General features: G+C 39.1%; 1 protein-coding gene across 2 annotated transcripts; it reads left to right on the plus strand.

Moving 5' to 3' along the window:
- Positions 1-376: 376 nt before the first annotated feature.
- SLC17A5 (solute carrier family 17 member 5) lies at positions 377-25236 on the plus strand. 2 transcript variants are annotated; one of them, XM_082306256.1, is made up of 11 exons: positions 377-536; positions 4040-4236; positions 5714-5947; positions 6447-6534; positions 9108-9194; positions 10462-10580; positions 11428-11586; positions 14073-14205; positions 15882-16029; positions 21751-21841; positions 23387-25236. In XM_082306256.1, exons 1-11 carry the CDS (start codon positions 476-478, stop codon positions 23522-23524), a joined length of 1455 nt encoding a protein of 484 aa, XP_082162382.1. In that variant the 5' UTR covers positions 377-475; the 3' UTR covers positions 23525-25236. The 2 variants fall into 2 exon arrangements, with proteins under 2 accessions (XP_082162382.1, XP_082162383.1); XM_082306257.1 differs by lacking the exon at positions 11428-11586.
- Positions 25237-26158: the final 922 nt, after the last annotated feature.

Below are 26158 nucleotides of genomic sequence, written 5' to 3' on the forward strand. Positions count from 1 at the left end.
GGGGAGGCGTGATTCGGCGGATGAGATTTGTCCTAAATATGAGGAACTTTTCCTAAAACAGTCGCGTCTGGCCGCGCAGCGACACCCGCAGTCCGGCCGTCTGTCAGGGTGCCCGTTAGTCCCGTCAGCCCGCCCCGCCCCGCCCCGCGGGAGGGAGGGAGGGAGAGAGGGAGGGAGCGGCCGCCTTCGCGCTGCAGACGGGCGGGCCGCCACCGCCCCTGCCCTCACCAAAGATGGCGGCCGAAGGCAGGCCGGCAGTGGCGCTGCGCTGCGGCTGAGGCCGTTTCCGCCCGCCAGCGCCCGTCACATGACCGCCGGGGGCTGCCGCTGCCCGGCGCCGGCGGGGCAGAGCAGAGCAGAGCGCAGCACAGCGGGGCGGGCGGGCTGCGGCGCGGCGAGCCGCGCTCCCGTCCTCTCAGCGGTGGCGGCCGGCGGCCTGGCCCTGGGCGCGCTGCGCGGTCCGGGTGGCAGAGAGATGGAGACCGAGGAGGGAGAGGACCGCACCCCACTGCTGAAGGAGTCCCAGCCCGGCACGGGTGAGAGGAGCGGGAGGCGGCACCGGGGACAGCGGCACCGGCGGACCTGCCGGCCCGGGGCTGCGGAGCCCGGCGGCGCCGTGGGGGGGCGGGCCGGACCGCGGCGCCTCCCCGGCGGCGCCGCGCCCCGTGTGTCGCGGCGTCGCGTTGCCATGGAGCCGCGGGGCCCGGGAGCCGCGGGGCCCGGGCCGAGAGCGTCCCCGCGGGGCCGCTCCCTCGCCTGCCGCGGCCGTTGCTCGGCGGCGCGCGCCGCTCCCCTGTCAGGGCAGCGGCGGCCCCGGGTCTCCGCGGCCTCGGGGGCTTCACCTCCCGCCCCGCGCCGTTCAGTGCGTTTGGTCTTGAGGCCGCGGCGGTGTCGGAGGGTGTTGGGTTAAACACGGCCCTGCGCCCTGACCGGGGTCGGGGCTTCGCCCTCAGCGCCGATGGCGGGGAACAGGCGTGCAGCCCCGTCCCTTCGTTGAACGTGTAAACACCGGCCCTCGGCTTGGTGTCTCTTCAGGGAAGGCGAGTGGGTAATTCCAGCTTAAATGCCGGCCCAGCTGTCAACGATTGCTGGCGTCCACCGAGGTTATGGCAGAATTTAAGTACGACTGATTGTTTGTTGTGGATTTATGGAGAGGAAGGAAGGCGGAAGAAGGCACAAAGATAATTATAGGAGAGGAGGATCGTTATGGAGTCAGGGCTTAAAAACAGAGCTAAGGTGTTTAGGGGATTGTTTGTGCTGTTTGGTTTCCCAGAACAGACAAACTATAAAGAGTAAAGTAAGATTTTGAGTTTCTTCAGTATGCTATGCAAAAATACTCTAACCTACTTGGGAAACGTGTAACTGTAGCAAGAGGGGCTGCTAACAAAATTACTTAAAAGTGCCAGAAGAGAGAAATTTGAGTTCAAGCCGGTTATTAAAGCAATACGTTCCTAAGTTTGCACAATGCGTTGTGCTCCAGTTGAGGTGGTTCACCTCACCCACAAGGAAAAATACAGCAGAAGAGCAACTTCCTTTAACTGCCGTGCAACTTGGCAGCACAGACCTATTTCTTTAGCTGCAATTTAAGAATCTTGTTCAATTATAGCTACGGTATTATAAAGCATGTCCCTGAAATCAGAATTAACAATAGATGTAGAAGCCAAGACTACCAATCAAGGTAAGACCTTGAACATCATGGTTAGCTGCCTTAAACTTGAGGGGGGTGAATGTCTGTGTCTCTGATTATGGTATTCTCCTGAAGAGGTGGGTGACTGAAACGCATCTGGAATCTTCTTGAATCTTCTGTTCTGTTACCTTGATCTAATGTTCTTAGGTATTGCAAATGCACTTCAGTGGAAAGACAGGGAAGCAATAATTTAGCAGCCATTTGTTTCAGACTTGCAGATCTACATGTTTGTTAGATTTTTATCATAAGCTATTTACAGTTCAAAAAAATCTGACATTGGTGATCTTAAGTTCTTGCCCAACTGTTTTGTGGAGCTTGCTCTCCAGACAAGGTGTATACCAGGAAGAGGCTTCCAGAGGAAGAGTAATGGATGTTCCAGTTAATCTACATTTCCAAGGAAGGGTTACTTCATCAGGGTGATACTCAGCCTTCTGTTATTATTGTTTAACCCCAGCAAATACAGGCAGTGGAAAGTTTAAATAGCTTTACCTGTAATTATATTCATTGTTATAAATAATATGACTATACATTTTCTACTTAAGGCAAATTGCTTTTTAAACAGCAATAAAGGACAATGAAGCTGCTTGACTAGTTTTTGTGGAGTAAGCACTTCCTGCTTTTAGTGATTATTGTTTTTAAAGTAAGCAATAAAATCTTGGCTACTCTCCTTCATGTCATTTAAAAATCAGATATGCCTTTTTCAAATGCTGCTGAGGCAAGACTTCCAATTACCGCAGGTCTGGAAGACATTTTGCATGTTTGCACAGTAACCTCACTTATTTACTAAGCGGACATAGCAAATAGAGCCTCTCTGTGTCATTTTAACAACTTGTTCAGCCATAATGAACTTCACATGAAGTTGGTCAGGCTTAGAGACTTCAAAAATGGGAAAGTTCTACTGCTTTCATGAAAAATGCAGTCTTGCAGAAAGGCTCTGTTGGTGCCCGAACTGAAAAAGACAAAATCGCATAGGCTCTTTCTTTGTTTCAGGGAAGTTACTGGGAAGGGGAGAGTCTTTAGATAGCTTGTCCACAGGGCATGCTTTTTGCTTCTTACTGCAGATCAGAGAATCCAGTCAAGCGACGTACTGCAGTAGCAGATGAAGCTCCAGTCAATCCTGTTGTTCATAGATATACTTGTTCTATTCGTCATTTGAATTCTGAATAGTCAGAGAAAGAGGAGATCACTGTAGGCTGATCTAATATCTGCAGGTGCTGATTCCCAGCCCTCCCAGAGTTTCAGACATCCAGGTTATAAAATTTTCCGTTAGCACCATAGTTTCTTCACAGGGGGGAAACTCCACCCCCTAACTATTTGTAAATTCAGCAGATTCTTCAAGTAGTTTCTCAACAATTTGACATTTCTGCTCAGTAGGTTCAGGCATTCCCAGTTCATAAAGAGTATCTGCAGAGCTGTAAGCTGTATTTTGTATAGATAGAAAATTTATTGCCACTGGTGATGTGCTGGCCAAGTTACAGCTCAACTCTGATCTGAATCTCCTGATACTGGTGAACAATCTCTGCCAAATGCTGCCGTTGTACTACCGTAGAAGGGAATCAATAACTGTGTTACAGTACAGAGTCTGATATCTGGGTTTAAACAGCTGACAGAGTTGACTTAATGCCACAACACAGATTTTTATGCTGAATCTAAGACTCGTTTTCCTTTGTCCACTTCATTGTTGTATGGTGACTGCAGAAGAGGGGCATCCTGGGCAGCTGGGAAACTTGCTGTTTCACAGTACCACTGCAGTGTTTGCCATTCCCCTTTCTGCTAGCTTTCTCTGTTTGGCAGCTGTCAGCAAATGCATATTCCTTTATAAGCAAATTTATAGAAGGAAAACTTGTCCTAGAAAACAGCCTGGAATCTCAATGACTGTTCTTTAGGACTACTTTAAGATTCTCTGTTTTTCTTGAACCGTTTTCATGTATATGACAGGCTTCCCACTAATCTTGGGGTTTTTTTTTTTTAGTGTGAAGTTCTACTTTGAATAAATATTACTGTATTTTGGAGAGGACTTTTGAAACCGTGTTTCTAAATCCATTTCCTCAGACCACACACCACACTTCCACTGCAGCCCCTACGCTTGTGTGGGTAGCTACCAGTTGTGTAAACCAGAACTACATTTGTTTTGCACATCAGTAGAAAAGTGGGCTTTTTCCTCCACCCACAGCCTCTACCTCTATTGAATACACCCCTTAAGACTAAAACAAATAGCTTGTTTTCTTGCCTATTTTTTTCTTACCCATATATTTCTGAGATTATTAGTAAAAACTGCTGTTTGTAAAACCAGTTGTTCTTATTTTGTTAGGTTCTGTTAAAATAAAAGCTTTTCATTTACTCTCGTTTCAGTCCCTGCATGCTGCTCAGCTCGCTACAATCTAGCACTACTGGCCTTTTTTGGGTTCTTCCTCCTGTACGCATTGCGTGTGAACCTAAGCGTTGCTCTGGTGGATATGGTAGAACCTAACACAAGCTTAGCAAAGAACACGACTTCCAGTGTGTGTCCAGAGCATTCCTCCACCATAAATGTTCCTCGCAACACAACGGTGAGGTCTCAAACATATTGTCCTGTAATGTGGCATGTAAAAGTCTTTTTAATAGAAGTCTGTGATTGATGACTCATGCTTAGGTGGCAAGAGAACAGTCTGCTCTTTACCGGATGGCCTTTTCAGTGGTTCTTTTAAAGCTATTCTGAAAAATAATAGCCTTAAATGACTAGCTAATTTAGAAGTGCTGTGCTCAGGGTCAGGCTTTTTTACGTACATGCTTTCTGTGCTGTTCCTTACAAATTGGCTAATCTGACCTTGTAGATCTATTATGACTCACTGTTTTATATGCCAGTGATCAACTGTTACTGTTACATCTGCGTCAGAGCTCACATCACTGTCCATATTTGCCTGTTCTTCATACAGTCTCAATGGCAAGAAATTTCATTACAAATTAACATGTAATATTTTTCTCCTCACTTCTTTGATCTCTTTCCTAGATCATGATTCTTGTCTTTATATCTTTTATCTCTGACTCCCCTTCCAGTAATCTTTAAAATCACAGTTCTTAACTGAACAGAACTGCTATATATGAAAAAAATGCTTTAAAAAAAAACCAACCAAACAAAAAAAAACCCACAACTTTGGGAATTTGAACTTACATAGATCTCGCCTTATAACTGAGGTTTATTACCGAGCACTCTTGTGTCTTCCTGCCTTCATTTTGTTAGCTTGTTTAGAGGTCATTTATTATTTATCACAAGCAAATTATAACTGTGAACTTTATAGGAAGAAGATTCTGTCTCATCACTTCTGTGAAATGTATGCTGCTTATTTAGATGCTTGTAAATTGGGCTTTTGGAAGTGATCCCAAACTTCAAAATCACTTTATTGGGCAACAGTTCATGACTTCTTGCTGACTTCTGTTTTAGCTTCAGGCTCCTTATCTTGATCATTTTTGCATTTATTACTTTGTCCACTTATCTTCCCTCTGCTGTGCTTATCCCATTCTTCCACCTACCCTTGTGAGTCCTGTCCTTGACTGCTCTCTTTCTTTATATTAAAGCATCTGCATCTCCTTGTTTGCTTTTCTGTCCATAAATTTTCTGCAGGAAAAGCCATTTCCTAGAGCATGACAGAATGTCCACACTGTGATGCAGAAGTGGGATTCACACTCATGCAGACTATGTATTCTGTACCCGTGTCACCTAACCCAAGTTGCTTAGAACTCAAAAAGGGATAACTGCTCGAGCAGTTACATTTCACGTTGTGATGATTTTCATACTTGGGCTAGATATGTCCGGACAGACTGTAAACTACCTCAAGTAGCTTTCAGCACAACTTTGATTGCAGTATAGATGTGTGTAGAGGAAGGAGACCCTAGGGAGGAGGCCATGAAAGACTTGTAATTTAGGTGTAAAGGACTAAATGATGGATCAAAGTTATATAAAACATGGTCAGAGAAACTGCTATTTTGAGCTTACTACATTTTGTTGTTGGTTTTTTGTTTTTGTTTGTTTTTTTTTCCTCTTTTTAGGGAGAAAGGTATTCTTGGGACGCTGATACTCAGGGATGGATCCTTGGTTCTTTTTTCTATGGCTATATCATTACTCAGATTCCAGGAGGATATCTTGCAAGCAAAATTGGAGGGAAGCTGTTACTGGGGTTTGGTGTCTTTGGTACTTCTGTATTCACCTTGCTTACTCCCTTAGCTGCAAATTTGGGAGTTGGCTACCTCATAGCTGTCAGAGCCTTGGAAGGACTGGGAGAGGTAATCCTTTTTGTCTATGTAACTTGAAAATGTATCTGAATAATTTATTAATAAATGGTAGTGATTAGACCCCATGGGTGTTGGTATGCTGGAATAAGTGTATGGATTGTTTCATTTTGAGTGGCTTAGTTTTAATTTTTTTGAATAATTAAAAGGTTTGCCCTGTATTTTAGCCTAAGCTTTTTGAATAAGAAAAGGTTTTATTGACACTTGAGACAAAACTAGAATTATCCCTTCTCATTTGTCAGAAACCAGGAGCTCAGAATGGTATTGTTTGTATTCTTGCAGCTTTTCCAGTATATACAGAATCAAGAGCAGGATAAATTAATTTTGCCTACTTACTCTCATGCCTTCCACACTTTTTTAAAGTGGTTTCTTGCTAAACAGTACACTAACAGATTGTACTACTGCTTTTTAATGAAATATGCTCTGCAACGTGCAAAGTTGAAGGGAGTTCTAAAATTGTTGCGTTCCAACAGAATGAAATGTTTTTTTCTAGGGTGTTACCTTCCCAGCTATGCATTCAATGTGGTCTTCTTGGGCTCCTCCACTGGAACGCAGCAAGCTCCTTAGTATTTCATATGCAGGTGAGAAATTCCCACGCTGATAACGGGATTATACATTTTTACTGCAGTAACAGGAAGGATTGACTTAAATCAAAGGGATTTATATTATAAATTTTAATCAGCATTTAATCTGGAAAGCATAACATTTAATTAAATCTTGCTTTGCATTCATTATCTTCATTTATTCATGGCTCTTATAATCCTGAGAAAAGGTATTGATCTGCAACTAAGTGTAAACTTCAGACTAACTTTAGTATAAAGTGGTACAAAGAGTTACTGTGAAGCTGATTAATAGAAGATACCGTAAATAACGGAGATTTAGTATTAGGAAGAAAAAAGCTGGGTCAGAATCACAGGATAGAGGTGTTTGCTTGGGGCTTTTTGGGGGGTTTTTTGTTTGTTTTTTTTAAAAGTGTTTTTGGAGGAACTCAAGGAAGAAAATGTCCAAGCTCCCAGGTATTGCTGCAAGAGCTCCTTGTCAGTCCAATACTCCCTGACCAGGTCTTTAGATATTCTACGTGTGGAAGGTGTAATGTTTGATATCAAACTTACTTATTTGAAGATATTTGATATTACACAGGATTTTTGATTTAGCAGAGCGATACAAAATATACTGAAAGCACAGTACAAATGTAAGTTAACGCTTAGCAAAATATAGCAATTGCACCACACACTTGCATTACTGATCTCTAATATGCTCGCTGTCATGACGCTGGGAATCCCCAGTCTCTGGGAAGGAATATGTGGGTTGAAGGCAGCTCAAGTCTGTTGTTCTCTTAGAAATTCTGTTGTTAGTTGTTTTGTTTTTTATACTGTATTTTGGGCTGAGCCACGTATTCACTCCCCTCAGGCTGGTCTGGCTAACTCAAGGAAACAGTCACACTTTTAATGAACTTTTAATGAACTTGGGGGAAAAAACATTTACACCACCAGCTGATCCACTCAAGAGTTGATATAGTCAGCTGATCCACTCAACTGACATAGCTGTTTATCTAAAACAAAGGCCTCCCTCTGGTCCCCTTTGTGTTGAGATAAAGTCAGTTTTCTTTGCAACAGCTGTGGTCAGTCACACCCTGTATTATTCCCTGAGCTTCGTGGACACATTGCTTTTGCCCATCATCACTGAGCCTTCATCCGTTTTAGGGGTTTATTGGTCAGTCACATTGCTCAATGCAGTATTTGTTGGGCAGGTGAAAAATGTAGCTTTCTAAATTTACTGGTCAAAATTGATATTATTGCTTTGAGCATGACAAATTTTGCATTCACTTAATGAAGTAATGGTTTGTTTTACTCACTCTTGTTAGTATTAATTCTGTTACAGCTTTCATATTCGGCCTGGGCTTCATGAAGAAGACAAACTGCAGCTACGCTTTGTCAAGCAGCTAAGCCAGTCTAGTGGCTCACTTGTGTCAAGAGGAATGAAGCCTTAATCCTTTCTTCCTCACATTTCCTCACTTCCCTCCTAGCCAAGTGTCTCATTCCTTCCTTTGTGCTATTTCAGGCACTCATCAGACCATTCCACGAGCCACTTAAACCCACTGAATGCAGCAGAAAGCTTTTTCTCTTTCATGGTTGGCAGTCATGTGGTCTGTGGCTTACTTAATCATGATCATGTTGATTTTCTAAGAGAACATATGATTGAGGTTATATGTAGTTGTTCTTTTGATTTATATTTTGCATGAAGTATGTGTTTTTGTTGTTCGTGGTTGAAGCTTTCTGCCTCAAATAAAAATTATTGTTTCCTTGAAGATGGGATCTAGGTAGCCAGTGTATCAACATAATATAATGTTTTCTGAGTTGAGATTAGGTTTGGAGAAATGATCATATAACTAATATTGAGAGACAAGGTCTGCTATTTATCACCAGTAGAGTTCCTAAGTATGTAAATAAAATCGGTTGGGTTTCTGGTTTAGATTGGGGGGGGGGGGTGGGGGTGGGGGAGGCGTGACCCACCATCCTTTGCAAAATGTATATTGAATTATAAACTCAAGAACAGTTCTTTCCTGCTTTTGGCTTGTGTCTGAACTGGAATCTGCTCATCTTTCCCTTCTTCCTTGGCTGATCCTACACTGTCAAATTCAGGGACTGTGGGATTTGAACCTGCTGGTTATGTGGATGCCTTCTGGCTCTTGTTTCTAGCATTCCTGTTTCTGTGGAGTTAGTAGGAGTTATGAGAAATGCAAATTGATTATATCAAGTCAGAATATTCCCCGCCCAGGTCCTTAATTGTACTGTGGTCAGCTCTCTCTTGTTTTGCAGCAATGCTAGTTAACTAATTTGCATTGTTTTGGGTGTACTAGAGCCTTCGCTTTATTGGAGATGAATGTGCCAAGAACACCTGTCTTTTATTGCTTTTTGCTTGTAATTCTGGATGCTTAGGGCTTTGTGACTCTGTTTACTTGGAGCTGCTTAAGTGGCTTACTGTGCCTGTGTTTCTTTAAGGTGAAATGGCAGTCCTCTAGTGGTGGTGACAAATCTTGTCTGCATGATTTATTACAGGAAAAATAAAATAACTGTGGAATGCCACTTAGTTTAAGGGGTCTATAGGAGGACTAATTATTGTTTTTCCACTTTGTTTTGCTTTCTTCTGGTAGGTGCACAGCTGGGAACTGTTGTGTCTCTGCCACTATCTGGTTTAATTTGCTACTATATGAACTGGGTTTACGTGTTTTACATATTTGGTAAGTGGTTTTTTTAATTATTAAAAGTATAATCCATATTCTGTTTGAAAAGCACGGTATATTATAAAACTTATTTTAAGTTTTAAAAAAGGGTTTGATATGTAGGGTTGCCATTTTATTCCTCCTGGGAAATTAGACATATTTAAAGCTAAGTAGATTATTGTATATGTCTATGTAAGCCTTGCTTCCAATGAGCAAAGCTGTCTCTGAGTTGGATAAAAGCTGGTATAAGTCAAATGCTCTTACCTCTCCTGCCACTTGGAAACAACAGGCTGAAATTTCTTATTTGAAGTGTGAAATTGAGTTAATAACTTTAATCCCAGGAACAAACTTCTACTCTCAATGAAAGAACATGTGAAAAGTCACTGCTGCTTTAAATGGAAACTGTGTGGAAAATCTCTCTAGCGGTCACAGGAACCCTGAAGGAATGCTCAAAATGCAAGGCATAGCATGTTCACTGTGAGTTATGTTCTAGAAGAAGCTCAAACACAGAAAATATTTTTCTAACAGCATGTCGTAGGTCTAACTGATGCTTTTTATAGGTCTATTTACATGTCTGAGCTGTTTTGTATTCTGCATGGGGAAGGGACAACCGGAATAAAAGACAAGGGTTATACTTTCCTCAACAAAACCACCTCCAATTTTTGTATTTTAAAAAAAAAAAGGGGGTTCAAAACAAAGAATTGGACAAAATTAAATAAGTTACAATGTTAGAATTATATGTAAGTACAGTTGATTTGGACTGACTATTGAAAAGTTACCTTTTACAAATGACAATTCTGGGGTTTGGCTTAAAAAAGAAAAGGAGGATTGGTACATCAGTTAAGCTGTATGTAATGATATTCTGTGTATGTGCATAAAGTATTTTTTGTGATTAAACTTAACGTGAATTTTTATTTCCTCTGGGTAAGCCATATCCCTTGTGGCTATTCCATGTGACTGATAAAAATACAATATGTATGTGTATGCAACTTTCTTGCTGTATGAGGCACTTCCAAGAGGAAGGAAAAAAAAAAAAAAAAGGAAAACCACAAAACCCCCACTTTCATGCTTAGTCCTCTTTATTGTTTATTACCTCTAAATATGCATTGTTAATCCACTTTGGGGAACTACTGTTTGTAAGTAGATAGAAACATAATGTTCATTAAAATTATATTACAATATTTGGAAAAAAACTTCTAACTAAATCATCCAAGAGTGTTGTTCACTTGATATAATTGCTCATGTTTTTATTTCTATCTCTTTACCCATCTTTTCCCAACAATAGGTGCACTTGGTGTATTTTGGTTCTTCTTCTGGATGTGGTTGGTTAGTGATACACCAGAAACTCACAGGAGCATTTCACATGCCGAAAGAGAATATATACTCTCTTCTCTAAAAGATCAGGTACAGCACTTTGGTATAGTCATACTTACTTAAGTAAGCACATAAACCACAAATATTGTCATTAGCATCATGCTGTGTTGATGTCTAGAAAAAAACAAACAAAAAATTAAAAATACAGTGCAGTTGTATAAATGAGAAACAATCGGTAATCAAACAAAGCATTTGTAATAATGCCTTTTGTCACAGACATTTTCAGTGCTTTTTAATTCAAAAGCCCAAGTCTATCGCTTCTCTTTAAACTATATCCAGACCTGTATGATGTCTTTAAACTTTGCAATACAACATTTTACAACCTTTTTTCAATGTGTCTTCTAGAGTAATAAAGAGATTGCTGTTTGCGGAGAAAACATTTTGAAAATGCTAATGAGCCATTTCTTAAAGTGTGCATAAGAGTTTATTCCGGTGACAGGGGATATGTATTTACAACCTGTGAAGCTAACTGAGAGGCCAAAACTAATATCTAGGATTGAATAGGAAAGATTCAGCTAAATAAACACGTGAGGGGTGACTTTAATCATTTATAGTAAAAGCAGGAGGCAACGGATGTCAACAAGGGAAGGCATACTTTTTGAAATTCTGATTACAAAACATAATAGTAATTGGTTTATTTTGCAATAGTAAACAACAGAGCAGTAACATACATTAGTATACCTTCAGTGAGAACTGAACACAATAATTCATTCATTGCTGATGACTTGCATCTATCAACTGAGACTCATCTTGTGCCCTTCAGAATGAATGATCAGCATAAATCTGGGTAGGATCAAAACACTGCATTTGGTAAAAGTTCATGTCAATGTCCTGATCGCACTTTCTCTTGCCGTTTTCTCTGCCTCCTGCTTGCTAGCTTTCTACACAGAAATCTGTTCCCTGGAGACCTATACTGGAGTCCCTTCCACTCTGGGCTATTGTTGTGGCACACTTCTCTTATAACTGGACCTTCTATACACTTCTTACACTCTTGCCCACATATATGAAGGAGATCCTGCGGTTTGATGCACAGGAGGTGAGATAAATAAAAATATAGTCACTTTCTTCTGAATTAAAGAAATGAAATAACAGAGATCTTCCCTGCTGTTTCGAACAGAGGAAACTGTTTGAGAACCTTGGAATGTAAATGTATAGCTGGGAAATGGTAAAATAAATCCCCACAATTAAGCGGATGCATTGAAAATGTTGCCTGCCTTGTAATTTCCACTTTTCAGGGCTTATTTGACATTTAGCTTAATAGCTTTTGAGCTCATTTTTCTGGTTGAAGATGCATGTTACCCATTTTTAACTGCTCTGATTTAAAACAATAACTATAAAAATATTTTTCTCTGTTAAATGGTTTGTACGATTGCTTCAGATTTTATAGCTTGTTTTATGGCTTCCGAAATACTATCTAATTCTTCTTTTCGCACTCACAAAGGAGAACATTTCCAGTTAAAAAAGAAAAATAAAACTAAGGAAATCATAGGACAAGTGGCATTTTTGAAAGTACTTTAAGGGGAGAGGAAGCTTCAGTCTGACGGGATCCCTTTCCAAATTGTCACTTTCTTTCCTTTCCTTTCCTCAGTGAGCAGCAGAGGTAAAATACCTTTTTTTAGTAAGGTGAATAGGATGAAACAAAACCATAGGCTTAAGGTCCAGAAATAGTGCTTTTTAAGGAAATTTTTAAAAATGAAATTATTTATCAGGGAAAAATCATGGGGGGGGGTGTGGAACATTCTTATTTATAGCAATTATGTGACTGTACTGGTCTTTCTTTAATGAGAAAGTTTTGATGATAGCATGGTTTACCTGGAGAAGCTGGTACAGCTCAAGTAAAAAGGTGCTCAGAAATTTCAAGAAGTTTAGCATAGTCTTTTCCTGGTTTAACACGAGACTGGTTTAGAGCAAACTGAAGATGCACGCCATGCAAGAAGGAGGTGATGCCAGAAATCTTGGGAGGAAAAGGCGGGGAACGTCAGTGTTAGAAGAGAAGGTTGCAGTAGGGCAAGCTGCAAAATAGCTGGAAAAAACTAGCTTCAGTTGCTGGTTGGGTTCCTTATTATGCCTCTTGAGGGAATATCTGCATGAACATCTATGAAAGTCATTTGCTACAACAGCCCTTGATTGCATGTGTTTTGTAAAACGGGGTTGCATTAAATGCTAACACATTCTGCTGTGAAGTGGTTTCCTATGTCTCTGGGTTATGTTTCTTCTTTTTTTGGAGTGACTTAGAGTGCTGACTGTTGTGAACATTAAAAAAAAAAAAAAGCTTGCATAATAGTGTTGGACTAACTTTGTTGCCACACATTTAGATGGAAATTGCATTACTGTTTAAAATATTATACAGTTGCTACTGTATAGTCCACCAGTTTCCATCCTATAATGAAGGGATTAGTTAAAAATAATGCTGTGTCTTTGAACAGTACTTCAAAAGAAGTTGTTGGTTTTTTTTTTTTATTACTGAGACTGTGTTCTGTTTTTCAGAATTTTACTTACTGCCTTTGAAAGCTGAGCATTGAAACCCTACAGACAGCATGTTTGAGTGTTGATAGAGTGGATTTCAAGTGGGGATGTGTTTCTGGTCTCATATCAAAATAAGTTTCCTAGGGAAGCTTTTGCTTTTTTTTTGACAAATATACATTTTATAATAGTATATAAACATTGGAGTATTTCTATCCAATAGCTATCCAAATACCTCTTTTTAATCACAGATTAGGTCAAATTATAGCTCTGTTATCAGTAATTATCCATAATTGTACAGAGAGGTTGTAAACTCATGCAGCTTAGTAGTACCTTTTGTTTCCCCTCATCAGAAAAACATGCAGAATCAGGCAGAAGTCTCTAAACAGCTCTTGTTTGAAGTAATGGGAGTTAACAGGCGACTTCAGTGTAAGTAATGTCGGGTCCTGAATTTTGAATTTGCTTTGGGATCGTAGGATGTCCAGCCTGGATCTGATGGAAGTTCTAGTTTTGTATCTTGTCTCTGATTACAATCAGCATGAGATTTTCAGCAGATAGATATGGGATAATGAAATGTTGAAGAATTATAGTAGTACAAAACCCTGAGATTCCATATAGCTTTCAAAATTCTGAATAATGTTTACAGCTTCCACCTGGTTTAGTAACTCACTCTATAGCCTGCCCTACTTGAAACTGGTGTTTCTGAAAACTTGCATGACCGGGTTAACATCCATGAGATACCTTCATGTATAGTTTTCTTTTTCCTGAACCCAGTTGCTGATTTAAACCTTTGAGTTTTTGGTCTGGCTGTACTGGTCAAGTTATGGATTAAGTCATGCAATGGAGAGTTTACACACTGGTAACTTTAAAATGTTTTACTTTTTTATCCCTAGGTTTCTCTCTTATGGTAATACCAACAATAGTTATGTGGATGGATGGTTTTGACACATCTGGTTCAGTTTCTGTTAATGCTCCAGCAAAAGTGATTTTTCAGCATATTGAATTGTCATTTCACTGTTTTAACTGTCTTTTTTTTTTTTTTTTCTGTCTCCTTAACAGAATGGGTTTTTGTCTGCCCTACCTTATTTTGGCTGCTGGTTATGTATAATTCTGTCTGGGCAAATTGCTGATTATTTACGGGAAAAACAGAACTTGTCCACTGTTTGTGTTCGCAAATGTTTTACCCTAATAGGTAGGTGCAAGTATCGCCTCGGTTTGGAACATATCATAGTATCAGTCTGGGAAAAATTAAGGGTTTGGGAGAGTAGTGTGACATTCTGCTGTGAGATTAGGCAGGATTGTGCATGGCTTGAGAGGAGCAGCTTTATTGGTACGTTAATTTGTCAAGAGTAAATCCTATCTTTGTCCATAGAAAAGTAGGCCTATTGGATAAGAGAACGATAAGAGATTGCCAAAAGCTTTGTTTAGGTCAAGATACATCATTCTTACAAGCAAACTAATTAAATAAACAGTCAGGTAGAGTCACCATTAAAGTGGTGATAATTGCTTGACAGAATGATACCTTGTGAACAGCTTTCTTAGACTGAGACAGGATATTGTTTTGCATGAGGCTATTCCCAGCCCTGTGTTGTTCAGTTTTGTTTATTTAAGACTTAAGTAACTGAATAGGAATGCACTTGCAAAATTTACAGTTGCTACCAGGGTAGGAAGACCAAACAGAATCCAAATGGTCTTGACTAACTGGGAGGAGAGATGATCTGAAATCACCAAGAGATCAACAACATCGGGTTTTTAACGAATACAGGTAAAAGACTGTATTTAGGAAGGAGAAGTTGAGTGCTGATTAAAGAGGGGGCAGGGGAAAGAAGGGAAAAAAAAAAAGAGAGATTGATTAGGCACAGGATCCACACAAGTTGCAGCCTGCTTGATGTATGTCCATCCTTACTGCCTTCTCAATTCTGCTGATTCAATTCCTTTTTTTAAAGCAGCTCTTATAATAAACTCTCAAGCATTGTTTTTATTTTAAACCTACACTATTTTGACGATCCAGTTTACTGCAGGGCCTCACACCCAAGTATGTACAACTGAGGGGGAAACATACTGTTTTGTTAGGAAAAGCAGGACTGTTAGGTTGGCTTCATGAACAAAAGCATGTACTCAGAGCTGTTTAGAGATCATGATGGGGTCATGTAGGCGGGCTCTGGTACTGGGAGGTAGGTACCAAAGTTGACTGCAGACAGGAAGCAGCGTGCAGCAGCTCATGATGGCTGCTAAGCTGTTCCCAGTACCTGATGTAGCATCTCTAAAGCTCGCCTGCGTTCTCTAAATTGTGCAGCAGGCTTCAGTATAGATACACCAGATGTTCAGATCTTGTAAACATGAAATAAAACTCATTCTAGAAAATGCCTGCAGGAGAAATATGCATATATATATATATGTATGTATGTATGTATTTGTATGAACCCTTCCAGCTCTACTTTAGTATTATCTGCAGAAGTCAGTGTTTGTTCCTGAAACCTGGAGAGTTAAACGGAGATAATTTCTTTGCAGTGCACTGTACACCTACCAGTGTCCGTGCAGCTTCTATTATTTTTATAACAACAACTAAAATTAATTTGTGAAGTCACTTCTAGTCTTTGTTGATTTTTGTTAATTTTTTATGTAGTTGAAGTTTGTTCTTTGCAGCTAGAGTGGGGTTTTTCTGATGTGGCTGCCGTTTTCTGAAGCAGTAACAGGTTTGCAACCCATCTGCTCTTCCTTACAGGCCCACTGTAACGCATGTGTGCAGTGCTGGATTCTGTACACTAGGTGGCGGTGGAAGTTGTATAGAAAACGTATACACAGCTTAGTGCCTCTTAGTGTCTCTCATGTTAAAAGTCCATTGATTCTAAGATTTCTGTCTTAAAGGAATGATTGGACCTGCGCTGTTCTTAGTAGCAGCTGGATTCATAGGCTGCAACTATGCACTGGCCGTTGCATTCGTGACCATATCAACAACACTAGGAGGATTTTGTACATCTGGCTACAGCATCAACCATCTGGACATAGCACCTTCGTAAGTATGGCTGAAGCTATTGTTAGTGCGTGCAATACATCTATGACCACTTCTTTTTTTTTTTTTTTTTTTTAATAGCTGAGGTGCCTGGGAGATTTAGCTATGGACCATGTGCCGTACAGACCTGGAATGTAAACACTGACAGTGACTCAGGTTTACAATTTTAAGCACTGTATTTGCAAAAAGTGCGAGTTTGGCAGAGGATATGATATGAACAACAGTTTAGAATAATTCCATTTTTGATCCTGCAGTAATAAATGATATAATTCCTATAATTATATTTACTAGATTTTTGTCCTATTTGATTCATGATCTTAATAGCCAGTGGTTTTGGAACTGCACCATACAGTAAGTGTTTCACTCTTCTAAACTTTCTACCAGAGCTATCAACCTTTAGCATGAACATTACCATATTTAAGCACCTTGATACAGGCAAATTATTTGTATTTGAAAAACATTCTGTACACTGGTATCAAAATCTTGTTATGAGTAGGTGACCTGTTATCAGTAGATGATGAATCAGATATGTACAATTGCTCTTAAACGACTAACTTTGAAGAATGGAAGGTTAGACTTCAGGCTGTAATTTCTCCAGTGTTACAAATTCAGAATCTGATAGATCCATCATTTTCCCGAAGAGCGTGGATGCATGTGTATTGTTCTGAAAGTCCACATAAGCATTCTTTGCACTGATAAAAGTCAAGCACTTTGCTTTGTCATTCATTTACCTGTTTGCGGTAGCACTTAGATATGAGCAGGGTCAAATGACTTTATGACCAAAAAAGAGAATGATTCTGTACTAATGTGTAAAAGTAAAAGAGTGTAAGTGAAGAGGGAAAAAAAGCACTTTGTAGAAATGTTACCTAGAAAAAATTTCTTGAGATCTGGACAATTTATATGGGAGACCTCGGGTCCAAATTGAAGATGGTATCCAGAGTTTGGCAACTGGAAGGATGTTGGTCATGTCCACCATGAGGGACAAGCTTTGACTTAACAGATGCATCTGAAATAGTGGGAGCCCAATTAATCTTGGCAGGTGAGATTAGGTAGCAAGCAAGAGGAAACGTGTCAGTGGCCAGCTATAAACAGCTTGTACTATGAATTGAATATGAAAGTAAGAAGAATAGTTTCTGTGTTGCCCTTTGTTTTAAATCAAGTAGATGTAGTTAAAGCAGTACATCTGGGATCTTATGGGGCCGTTATACAACTTATGTTTCAAGCTTAGCTTTGCAGAACTACAACAGTTAGTTTCCTAAAAATGTAAAACGTTGGTTAGGAGTTGGAGTTATTTATTTTATGTCTCTGTGTTTAAAAACACAAAACATAAGCATTAATGTCAAAAGACATTACTACTGTAAGTTACTTAATGGCAGAACTTGGATATCTGTGCAGTTTTGACTTGCCTCCTTTTCTCTGTGCATCACAAATTAGTCTTTGTGTCATTGTTGTAGTATTCCTCTGCACATCACAAATGAGTCTTTGTGTCATTGTGGTAATATTCCTCTGCAGAGGACCTTTTCTTCACTCACTGCACAGGATGGATCCTGCTCTAGAAATGACTTAGCATTGTACTGAAGGGGAGACTGGCATTCATTCCTAAACCCTCTACCTCATAGCTGTTGTAGTTGGAGAGTACATAATGGCTGAGGCAGGGCATTACAGGAGAAAAGAAGGGTCGTGTTTAAGGTAGCTGAACGTTTTTTGCATGTGGTAAGTCAGTTGGATCAGACTCTAGTGTGATCATCTGTGAGGACCATGTTCATACTCTCTGACTTTAGGAATCTGGACTCTTAATTCTTTCGTTATGAAGAGTGATGGGAACTTCTTGAGGCTGGTTCAGACTACCATAATATGTAAAGGGAGTCTGCAACAGCTGGAGTCCAAACTTAAGCATCTCAGCTGAGAAGCTAATGTTGGATCCAGTGAGATTAATTGAGGCCTAGCTGATTTACTGCTTGTTTTCTATGCCTCTTCAAACTATTCAGTTCTGGTTTGCAAAATTCGTATTATTCAGAGTGCAGACAGAAGTCAGTGGAGCGTGCTTTGAATATATGAAGAATGCTGTTAAATACTCTTAGAATGAATTCCTGAGAATCTCAAATCAAGCATCCAGTAGGCACAAACATTCTTGGCCTATGTTTTCGTTTCCTATCTATAGGATGCATTTCATGTTGTCATCTCCATCTCTTGAGTGTTGTGAAAATAAACTAGTATTGTGAAGAGTTCTACTGGAAAGTGTTTGGGATGATTAAAATTCTAATTGCAACAGCTGAGTAGTATGCAGAAAGTAAGGCTTGGGTCCATGCACTGGGCAAGCGAAGTGAAACAAATTATTAAATGGTGTTCATTAAGTGAGTACAATTCATCCTGTCCAGTGAGTGCAACAGAGCTCTCACAAGGGAAGGGAAATTGCACAACTGCAGTGTGTGCCTCTGTGAGGCATATGCGCAAGGAACTTCTATATGCAGGTGACAGCTGAGGTTTCCAGAACTAGGATGTTGTGTATGTTTTCTAATTTGAGAGACACTTCACTTTGCATTTCTAATGTGTTTATTTCAAGGGTGAAGTATACAGATATTTTAGGTGTTGAAAAAAGCCACAGGAAAAAAAATCATGTGGCACAATGCTGATACATGTCAGCAGGCGTAATTAGATTCACCACATGAACTGCTGCTGATCCCTCTGACCAAGTCCCACTCTATTCTTCCTACCCTCAATAAAGTCCTGCTTTTATTCCCTTTGCGTTTAAACCATACAAGTTCCTCTAGCCCTTCTTTCCTCTCAGATAGGCTGAAGGGAGCATACTGATGATGAGTGCAGGAGAGGCAGGTGTCTTGCTGATAGTTCAGAAACTTTGGCCCAGCATTGTCTCTAGAGGCGAATGGCTGCATATGCAAGAAAACTTTCCTGGATGGGAACATGGTCAGAGTGGATGATGCTTTATTGAAATCAGTGATTCTCTATTCAGCACATACATGCTTTAATTCAGGGTAAATCTGTCCAAATGGAGCCAGAGAAGGAAAAGGGCATGTTCTTGTAACAAACATCATAGAAAAAAAATTTCTTCAAATACAGAAATACAAAAACATCTAAGACGTAGGAAAAAGAAGCCTTTTCTTCCCCCTACTTAACTTTTTGCAACTGTCTAAACTTTGTTGGATGAAATGGCCAAGGCAAACATTCACAGTTTCAAGGAAATGCTTGACATAATTGTAGAAATCTAAAAATGGGGTCTGCGTAAAATTGTGAGGGAGACCTCTGTTAAGAGTTTACCCAGAGCTCAATATCTTTTTTTTTTTAATTTTACTGAAAGATATTAGAATAACCAGGAGTGATTCAAAGCAGTTTCAAAATGCACTTAAATGCCCATTTTAATTGGTTAAAAGTATGCTGACTAGAATAGCAAAGGGTCCCTTGTTCTTACTAAAACTTGCATTATACCAAAGAAATAATGATTATATTCACAGGAAAAAGTGAATGACAATACTGATACTGAAGGAAAAACAATATTTGCTATGTGGCTTGGGTTTCTAACATGTATTTATTATGCCATCAGTGTATTGAATTGGGGGGGGTCAGATGGGAGGGAGACAAGATTGTCCTTGTGGGGAAAATGTATGCTGTTCTAGCCCTTTAAATCTACATCAATGTGTTGCCATGATTACAATTTTCAGTATTGCTGTTACCATGAGCCCTCATAATATTCCCTTGGCTCTGTTATACATTAAACAATTCACATATCTGTTTTTTCACTCTTGATTTTACTACTTAACTGCTCTGCAAGTCTGTTTGTATTTGGTTATGCCCACTATGCCATAAGAACCTGACCAACAGCTTACTGTTAGTCTTGCTCTACAGACATGTCACTTTTTGCTTTCCCATTTCATATGGGAGTCTCCGCTGTGCTGAGGGAGTGGCATAGCAGTTATCTGCATCAAACAGCAAGCGTTATCAAGAATGCAACCTATGTCAGAAACACTGGGCATAACCAGAGGCGTTTCGCCAGCAATTGATTGCCAAAGATCTTTGGCGACCAGGGAAACTATTAAACTATGTTTAGTTTTGAAAGTGTGTTAGCAGTATTGTAGTACTTAAACATGTTGCACTTGGTTGCAAAATGCATTTGGTTCTACTTAAAGGCTTTAAATGGAGTTTTGCTATATGTGCTTATCTGCCTAGGGGAAACTTTTACACTTTCACATTCAGCTTCATAAAGGCCTATTAATTCTTAAACACTTTCAAGATAGGAAGACTACATGCTACATTTATAAGAAGTAAGGATTGTTTTAATTAAGGCATTGGTGCTCAGTCTAAAATACATTGCCATGCTTTAAACTGATACGTAGTGTTGACTTTCAAGAAAAAAATCAGGTAGCAGGCTAGATAATTGATTCTCTTTCTCAGGAAAAAACACATGTTTCTCTAATATTGTTGGACTGGATACACGTATCACAACCTTTTGTAACAATGCGGTATGGTTGAATTCTCCTGTTTTGGTAAATAAAATGTCAAAGCTATGCATCTCTCTTTAGAGATGAAATTATGTTTCTGTTATGTTAAAATTGGTGAGGACATAATTTCACTCTGCTAAACAGCCTAGAATGATCACTGGGAGATAAGTCCTTTCTCTTGTGGTAAACTGCAATTATTAGTATTTTGTATGATTCTTCAGCCAGCAAATCCACCATGAAAATCCGAACCACAGGGATCTGTGCTCTGGTGGCTGGAAGGTTGAGCTCTGCTGTAGAATGTCTAGCTCTTATTTCTCTTCAGTCTCTCTCACAAGTCTGCACTTGTGGTACAGTTTCAAACATGATTTTTCAGTATTGCAACACTCCTATGAGAGAGATCTGTAATTGCCTAGAGATGAGGTGCTGAGACTCCGATATTAAGCAACTTATCAGCTTTTCCCAGCAAGTTTTTATGGTTGCTGGTGCATATGCATGCACATGTGTGCGATAGAGCAACCCATTCATGGAACGGGAAGCCTCAGAATGGAGCTGCAGGAATGGCAACCAGCAGAACTGGTTAAGTCAGACCCGTTTCCCATTGGCCTTGACCCACAGAACGCTGAAGGGAAGGACTACCGCAGTGCTCTGAACTCAGATCTTTGGAACGTACACTCTGTAGTGTAACTGGGGATATCGATCCACACTGGTAATATTGCCTTCTTGGCAGACACTTTTTGGCAATGATACCTGAACCAGCTCTTCCAAGGAGTATGACAGGGTGCTGTTTGGCAACAGTACTCTGTCGTACTCCTTGTAGTCTTTCTACTTTAAGGCATGCAATGTTTCTTTCTGAACTTTTCCGATGGATCCATTCCAGACAGTTTGATTGTGGCTTAGCAAAGAGGATGTGGCTTTGGATTATGGATCCTGAGCAAAGCCATGAGTAATTGAAGTTAAATTCCAAAACTAGCCTCTAGAAAATAGAGACATATAGAATCATTTAGGTTGGAAAGGACCTTTAAGATCATTGAGTCCAACCGTTAACCTAACACTGCCAAGTCCACCACTAAACCATGTCCCTAAAAATGCATGTACCAAGTTGTCAGTGAGTTGTTATTAGAATAAAAGCAAGCCATTCCCACTGGAATGTTTGTGTTTTAATTTGTCTGTGTGATCAAGATGAAGCCGATGTGATAAGGTTAGGCAAAATTGTTTCCATGACTGATAACCAGGGTAAGTTAATAAGCAGCATTAACAATTTCTGTTGCAGGTATGCTGGAATTCTCCTTGGGATCACAAATTCTTTTGCTACTATCCCAGGAATGGTGGGGCCAGTTATTGCCAAGAACCTCACTCATAATGTAAGTCTGCTTACTATTTGTTCAGTTGTTATATTTTTATCTCCATTGAATGGAAATTGTCTTCTCAAGTCTGCAGTCATTAAATGAAATCTGGGTTATACATGTAAGTCGTACTGTTCCATTGCTGTGAATGACTTAATTCCTAGCCTTTATTCTTCTGATTCTGATCAGGAAAATGAAGATAAAATCGAAGAACTGTGTAGGACTTGAAAATTTTAGTGACTCACCCCTTATATTCTCTAGGAATAAAATGAATATGTTTTTATCACAGTAAAACTCTGTTAAAATGCCAACCTGATGAGACAGTTGTGGTATTATTTTAGCAAATTAAGACAAGTTCTTACTTGTTTTTTTAAAATCAGTCTCTCATGTGAGGTGTTGAGTTATAAGGTCAGCATTTGTCAGATGGGTGAGAGACTAGATTCAAATATGTTGTTTTTATAATGCATCCCTTTGTACGTACATTACAGGATTAGGACATTCTGGGCTGTGTTAGTTTCACAAGACACAGTTTAACAGTGTTGGATTTGACTTCCAAGATGGTTTAGCCAAAGGGTGATTTGGAGTAGAAAAAGGGAGTGACGAGTTGTTTGATTTTTTTTTTTTTTTTTTTTAATCAACTATATGAATTAGTCTAAAATAGTTTAAGAAAGGAAGATGGGAGGAGTAAGTTTATTGATACAGTTGAATTTTTGGAGTTAGTGATCACTCCAAGGATTTCCTTAAAAATAATATGAAAATATTCACTAACACATGAATCCAAACAAGTTAGTTCTTTCAGACATCTTAACAAGTGGGATTTTTTTTTGTTTGGTTGGGTTTTTTTCCCCCCATACTAATGCACTGTTCTGGTATTATTCTTTTTCTGTAGTAAAATCATTTACAGATTTGTTACAGTGGTCATTTGGAACTAAAAAAAAAAGAAAAAAACCTTAAGACATCTGCAGATACTACTTCTTTATCGGAAAAGAAGAAAAAATCCCCAAAACCAAACAAAACACAGTTTTTTTGCTACCCATGTCTTAAGGCCTTTTTAAAATACTAGAGTTTAGAGGATTCCTCTTGAAATCTGACTAAAGATAGTTACCTTGTTTGGGCTAAAAAGCTTATGATTCTGGAATATCCACATAGTAGTCATTAAGAATAGCTTACTGCATAGTGCAGAGCACTTCAGCTTTTGGATCACCTGACTTGAAAGCAAGGTAGTGTTTTCCCTTACAGTAACATTCTCTGTGAGTTTGTGTAGCCTTCGTGCAAATGTGAATTTTGATATGAAGGTTCTGCATCTCAGATGATAAACTGATCCAGATAGTCTAATGCAATTCTGATAGGACTATCTGTGTAAGCTGTATTATTAAACTGAAGTTGACTATACTGATGATTTGATCTCTTATGTTTATAATGCCTTTATGTTGCCATGAAATCATGCTGAATAGCATTTACATTTAAATAGGCAAGGCATGTAGCATCGGTTTTAAAATTACTTTTTCTTGAGTGTGGAGCTGCAAATTGACTGCATTTTTTTTTTCTTTCCCCTTTTGACAGAATACTGTGGGAGAATGGCAGACTGTTTTCTATATTGCTGCTTCTATTAATCTATTTGGAGCAATTTTCTTTGCATTATTTGCAAGTGGAGAAGTTCAGGACTGGGCAGTCAGTGGATATCACTTGCATAGAAACTGAAGGAGATGTTGAAATACCAAAGCTGTGCTGAATCCCAATGTGCTAGAATTCTGTGACCAGAAAAGTGCCTTCCCTACTGATGCCTAGGAGTCGTCAGAGCTTTTCAGTTAAACTGTTTTATCTGTGTATCTTTTGTACTGAAAATCGTTTGACAGCATATGTGTGCTATTTCCTAACAAGAAACTACTTGGATTAAATATAATAGTTTCATGCTAGGACTTGATATCAAATATATGATCAGAGACAACATTTTAAATTGGTGTGCTAGGCTCCAATTCTTTCCAGTTTTTAATTAATATTTTCTGAGTTAATGTGTAGGCAGATGTTTGTTGATACTGAAATGAGAGGAAAAAGCAAAGTGATTATGTAGCACTGTAAGGAGGAATGGCATGCAAAGAATTGTACCCAAAAAGTGTTTTGATTTCCATGATGAGATTGATAAGTTTTTCACTGTTTAAAAGTCTAGAACTCTAGTTTTCTACAATCTTTTATAATGCTTTTACTTTGTCAGTGTTTTAATCGATGTCTAAGAAACGCACACATGATTTTACTCTATTTTACGCACAAGTTTTCAATATATAAACATTCCCTGTTTCATGAATACAGCTTCACAACTGATACAGAGCAATGAGGAAGTAAAATGTACCATTGTGACTAACAGAACAAGCCATGTGTTACTGTTCTGTGGTGCACGTTTTTTTTGAAATAGGCCTTATTTTTAGTCCTCTCTGCAAAGAAGAAGCAGTGCAACTTTGTGGTTTAAATCTAGGCAGTGTGCAAGAGTGGACTAGAAATAGAATATCTGCATGCTTACCTTAAAATAACTTTCAGTTTGGCAGTTCATTTTTTTGTCTTTTTAAATCAATGCAGTGGAATTCTTTCCTCTTGCATGTAGATATATTTGTCAGCTTGTCAGTGTAAATGCAATAAAATAAGGCCAGCATAGGGAATAATGAGGAAAATCAGTTCTCTAACACACTTGTTTGTTAGTTACATAAAAGTAGAGTAAAAAAGAACTAGTGCAATAACCCGATGCTGTTAGTCTCTTATCAACATAGAATTTGACACTTAAGAGCATCCTTTGCACAACATGCAATTAAATGCCACACAGTAGGATTAAATGAAGTCTATGAAAACAGTGGCCTTGTTAAGAACAAATGGCTGAATAATCTTGTAGTCACAATGCAAAGGAAAATTCCTGTGCCAAAGATTCCTGGATTGGAGCAATTAGGTAAAAAAGAAAAATCACTGCGCTCTGGGTTTTTCATTTACCACCAATCCAAAAGAAAAGCCCAGTACTAAAGCTGCTCCAGTGGAGCCTACCTTCCTTCATTTCTAGGAAATGGCATCTGCCTCTTCTTTTTAGCTTTAAGAGCCATTTTGTTTTGACCTTCCTTGAAGTGTCATGTTCTCTGATGGTGGAACTATGTTTAAATTTGTGTTTGTGTCTGCAGCATTTCCACAATAAACAGTGTGAAGTCCAGATTTAATTAGTAGTTGTTCAGTGGGAGTATGTTAAGGCTACGTTGTGTCTTCACTTTTTCCACAATAAATGGAATGAATATTTACATGTGCATCTGTTGTTGAAAATTACTACCTCCCTGAAGTTAGAACTCCATTCTCAAAGTGTGCTGAACAAGATTGGTGACCAGATTAAGGGATGGCTAATATTTTCCTGGAAAATTACCTGCTTCAGAAGTTTCTTGTCTAACTTTACAGGTGAGTACTATCTTCTACCTGACACTGTATTAAAAGGAATAATTTCACTTTGTGTTTACAGAAATTTGTACTCTTTCAGTAGCCTTGGTTAAAAAGGAAAAAAAAACCAAGATTCTGGATATAGATTAAATTATGTCTTTGCTTTTCTAGAGATCATGAGCAGGGCAACATATGGACAGGGTTGGTATTTCACTTGTTCTGAAGTTGGAAACTTCAGCTTCCCATGCTTTTAGTCTTTTTTTCTTGAAAACAGTTCAGTTCAATATCAAAATTAAAAAAACAGATGCTTAAGGGAATAGATGCAGTAGAAGTGAAGACAGACATTCTCTGTATCACCGAAATGAGCCTGAACTGGATTCAATTAAAACTGAATCAATTTTAGGCATATCAGCAACTGAGCAGTCTAGAAATTTTTGACCAGCATACTAGATTTTGTTTTCTCATCTAATACACCATTAATACTCGTTTTGTATACTGTGTAACTTTTAAGTGAGCTTGGAAAGTGGGACTGAAAAAATTGCTATAAATCCTTATATTATTTCTAGACAACAGGCTACAATTAACTTAGTAGTACATTACTATTTCCAATTTTATTTTTAAAAGTATCAAAACATAGGATGGGATTCTTGCTCTTGATTTCAGCAAGGCTCTTAACATGTAACAAACAAGAAAACCCAAAAAAACACTTAAGTGTTACCTTTCTGCATCATGCTCACAAAAAGGAAAATCTGTAGGAAAAATCTGTCAAAATATTTTCTGCTAATCATGATACTGTTTCTATTGCATTGCCGTGTTCCTGTTTGCACAGCTCTCAGTTTCATCTGTTCAAAAACATTTCTCATATTCTGTATTTTCAGAAGTAACAAGGGTTTTGAGTACCTCTTGTCTCAGTTCGCCTGTATGACACAGGATCTT

This window comes from Platalea leucorodia, assembly GCF_965183815.1.
Source record: "Platalea leucorodia genome assembly, chromosome: 3".
Lineage (NCBI taxonomy): Eukaryota > Metazoa > Chordata > Aves > Pelecaniformes > Threskiornithidae > Platalea > Platalea leucorodia.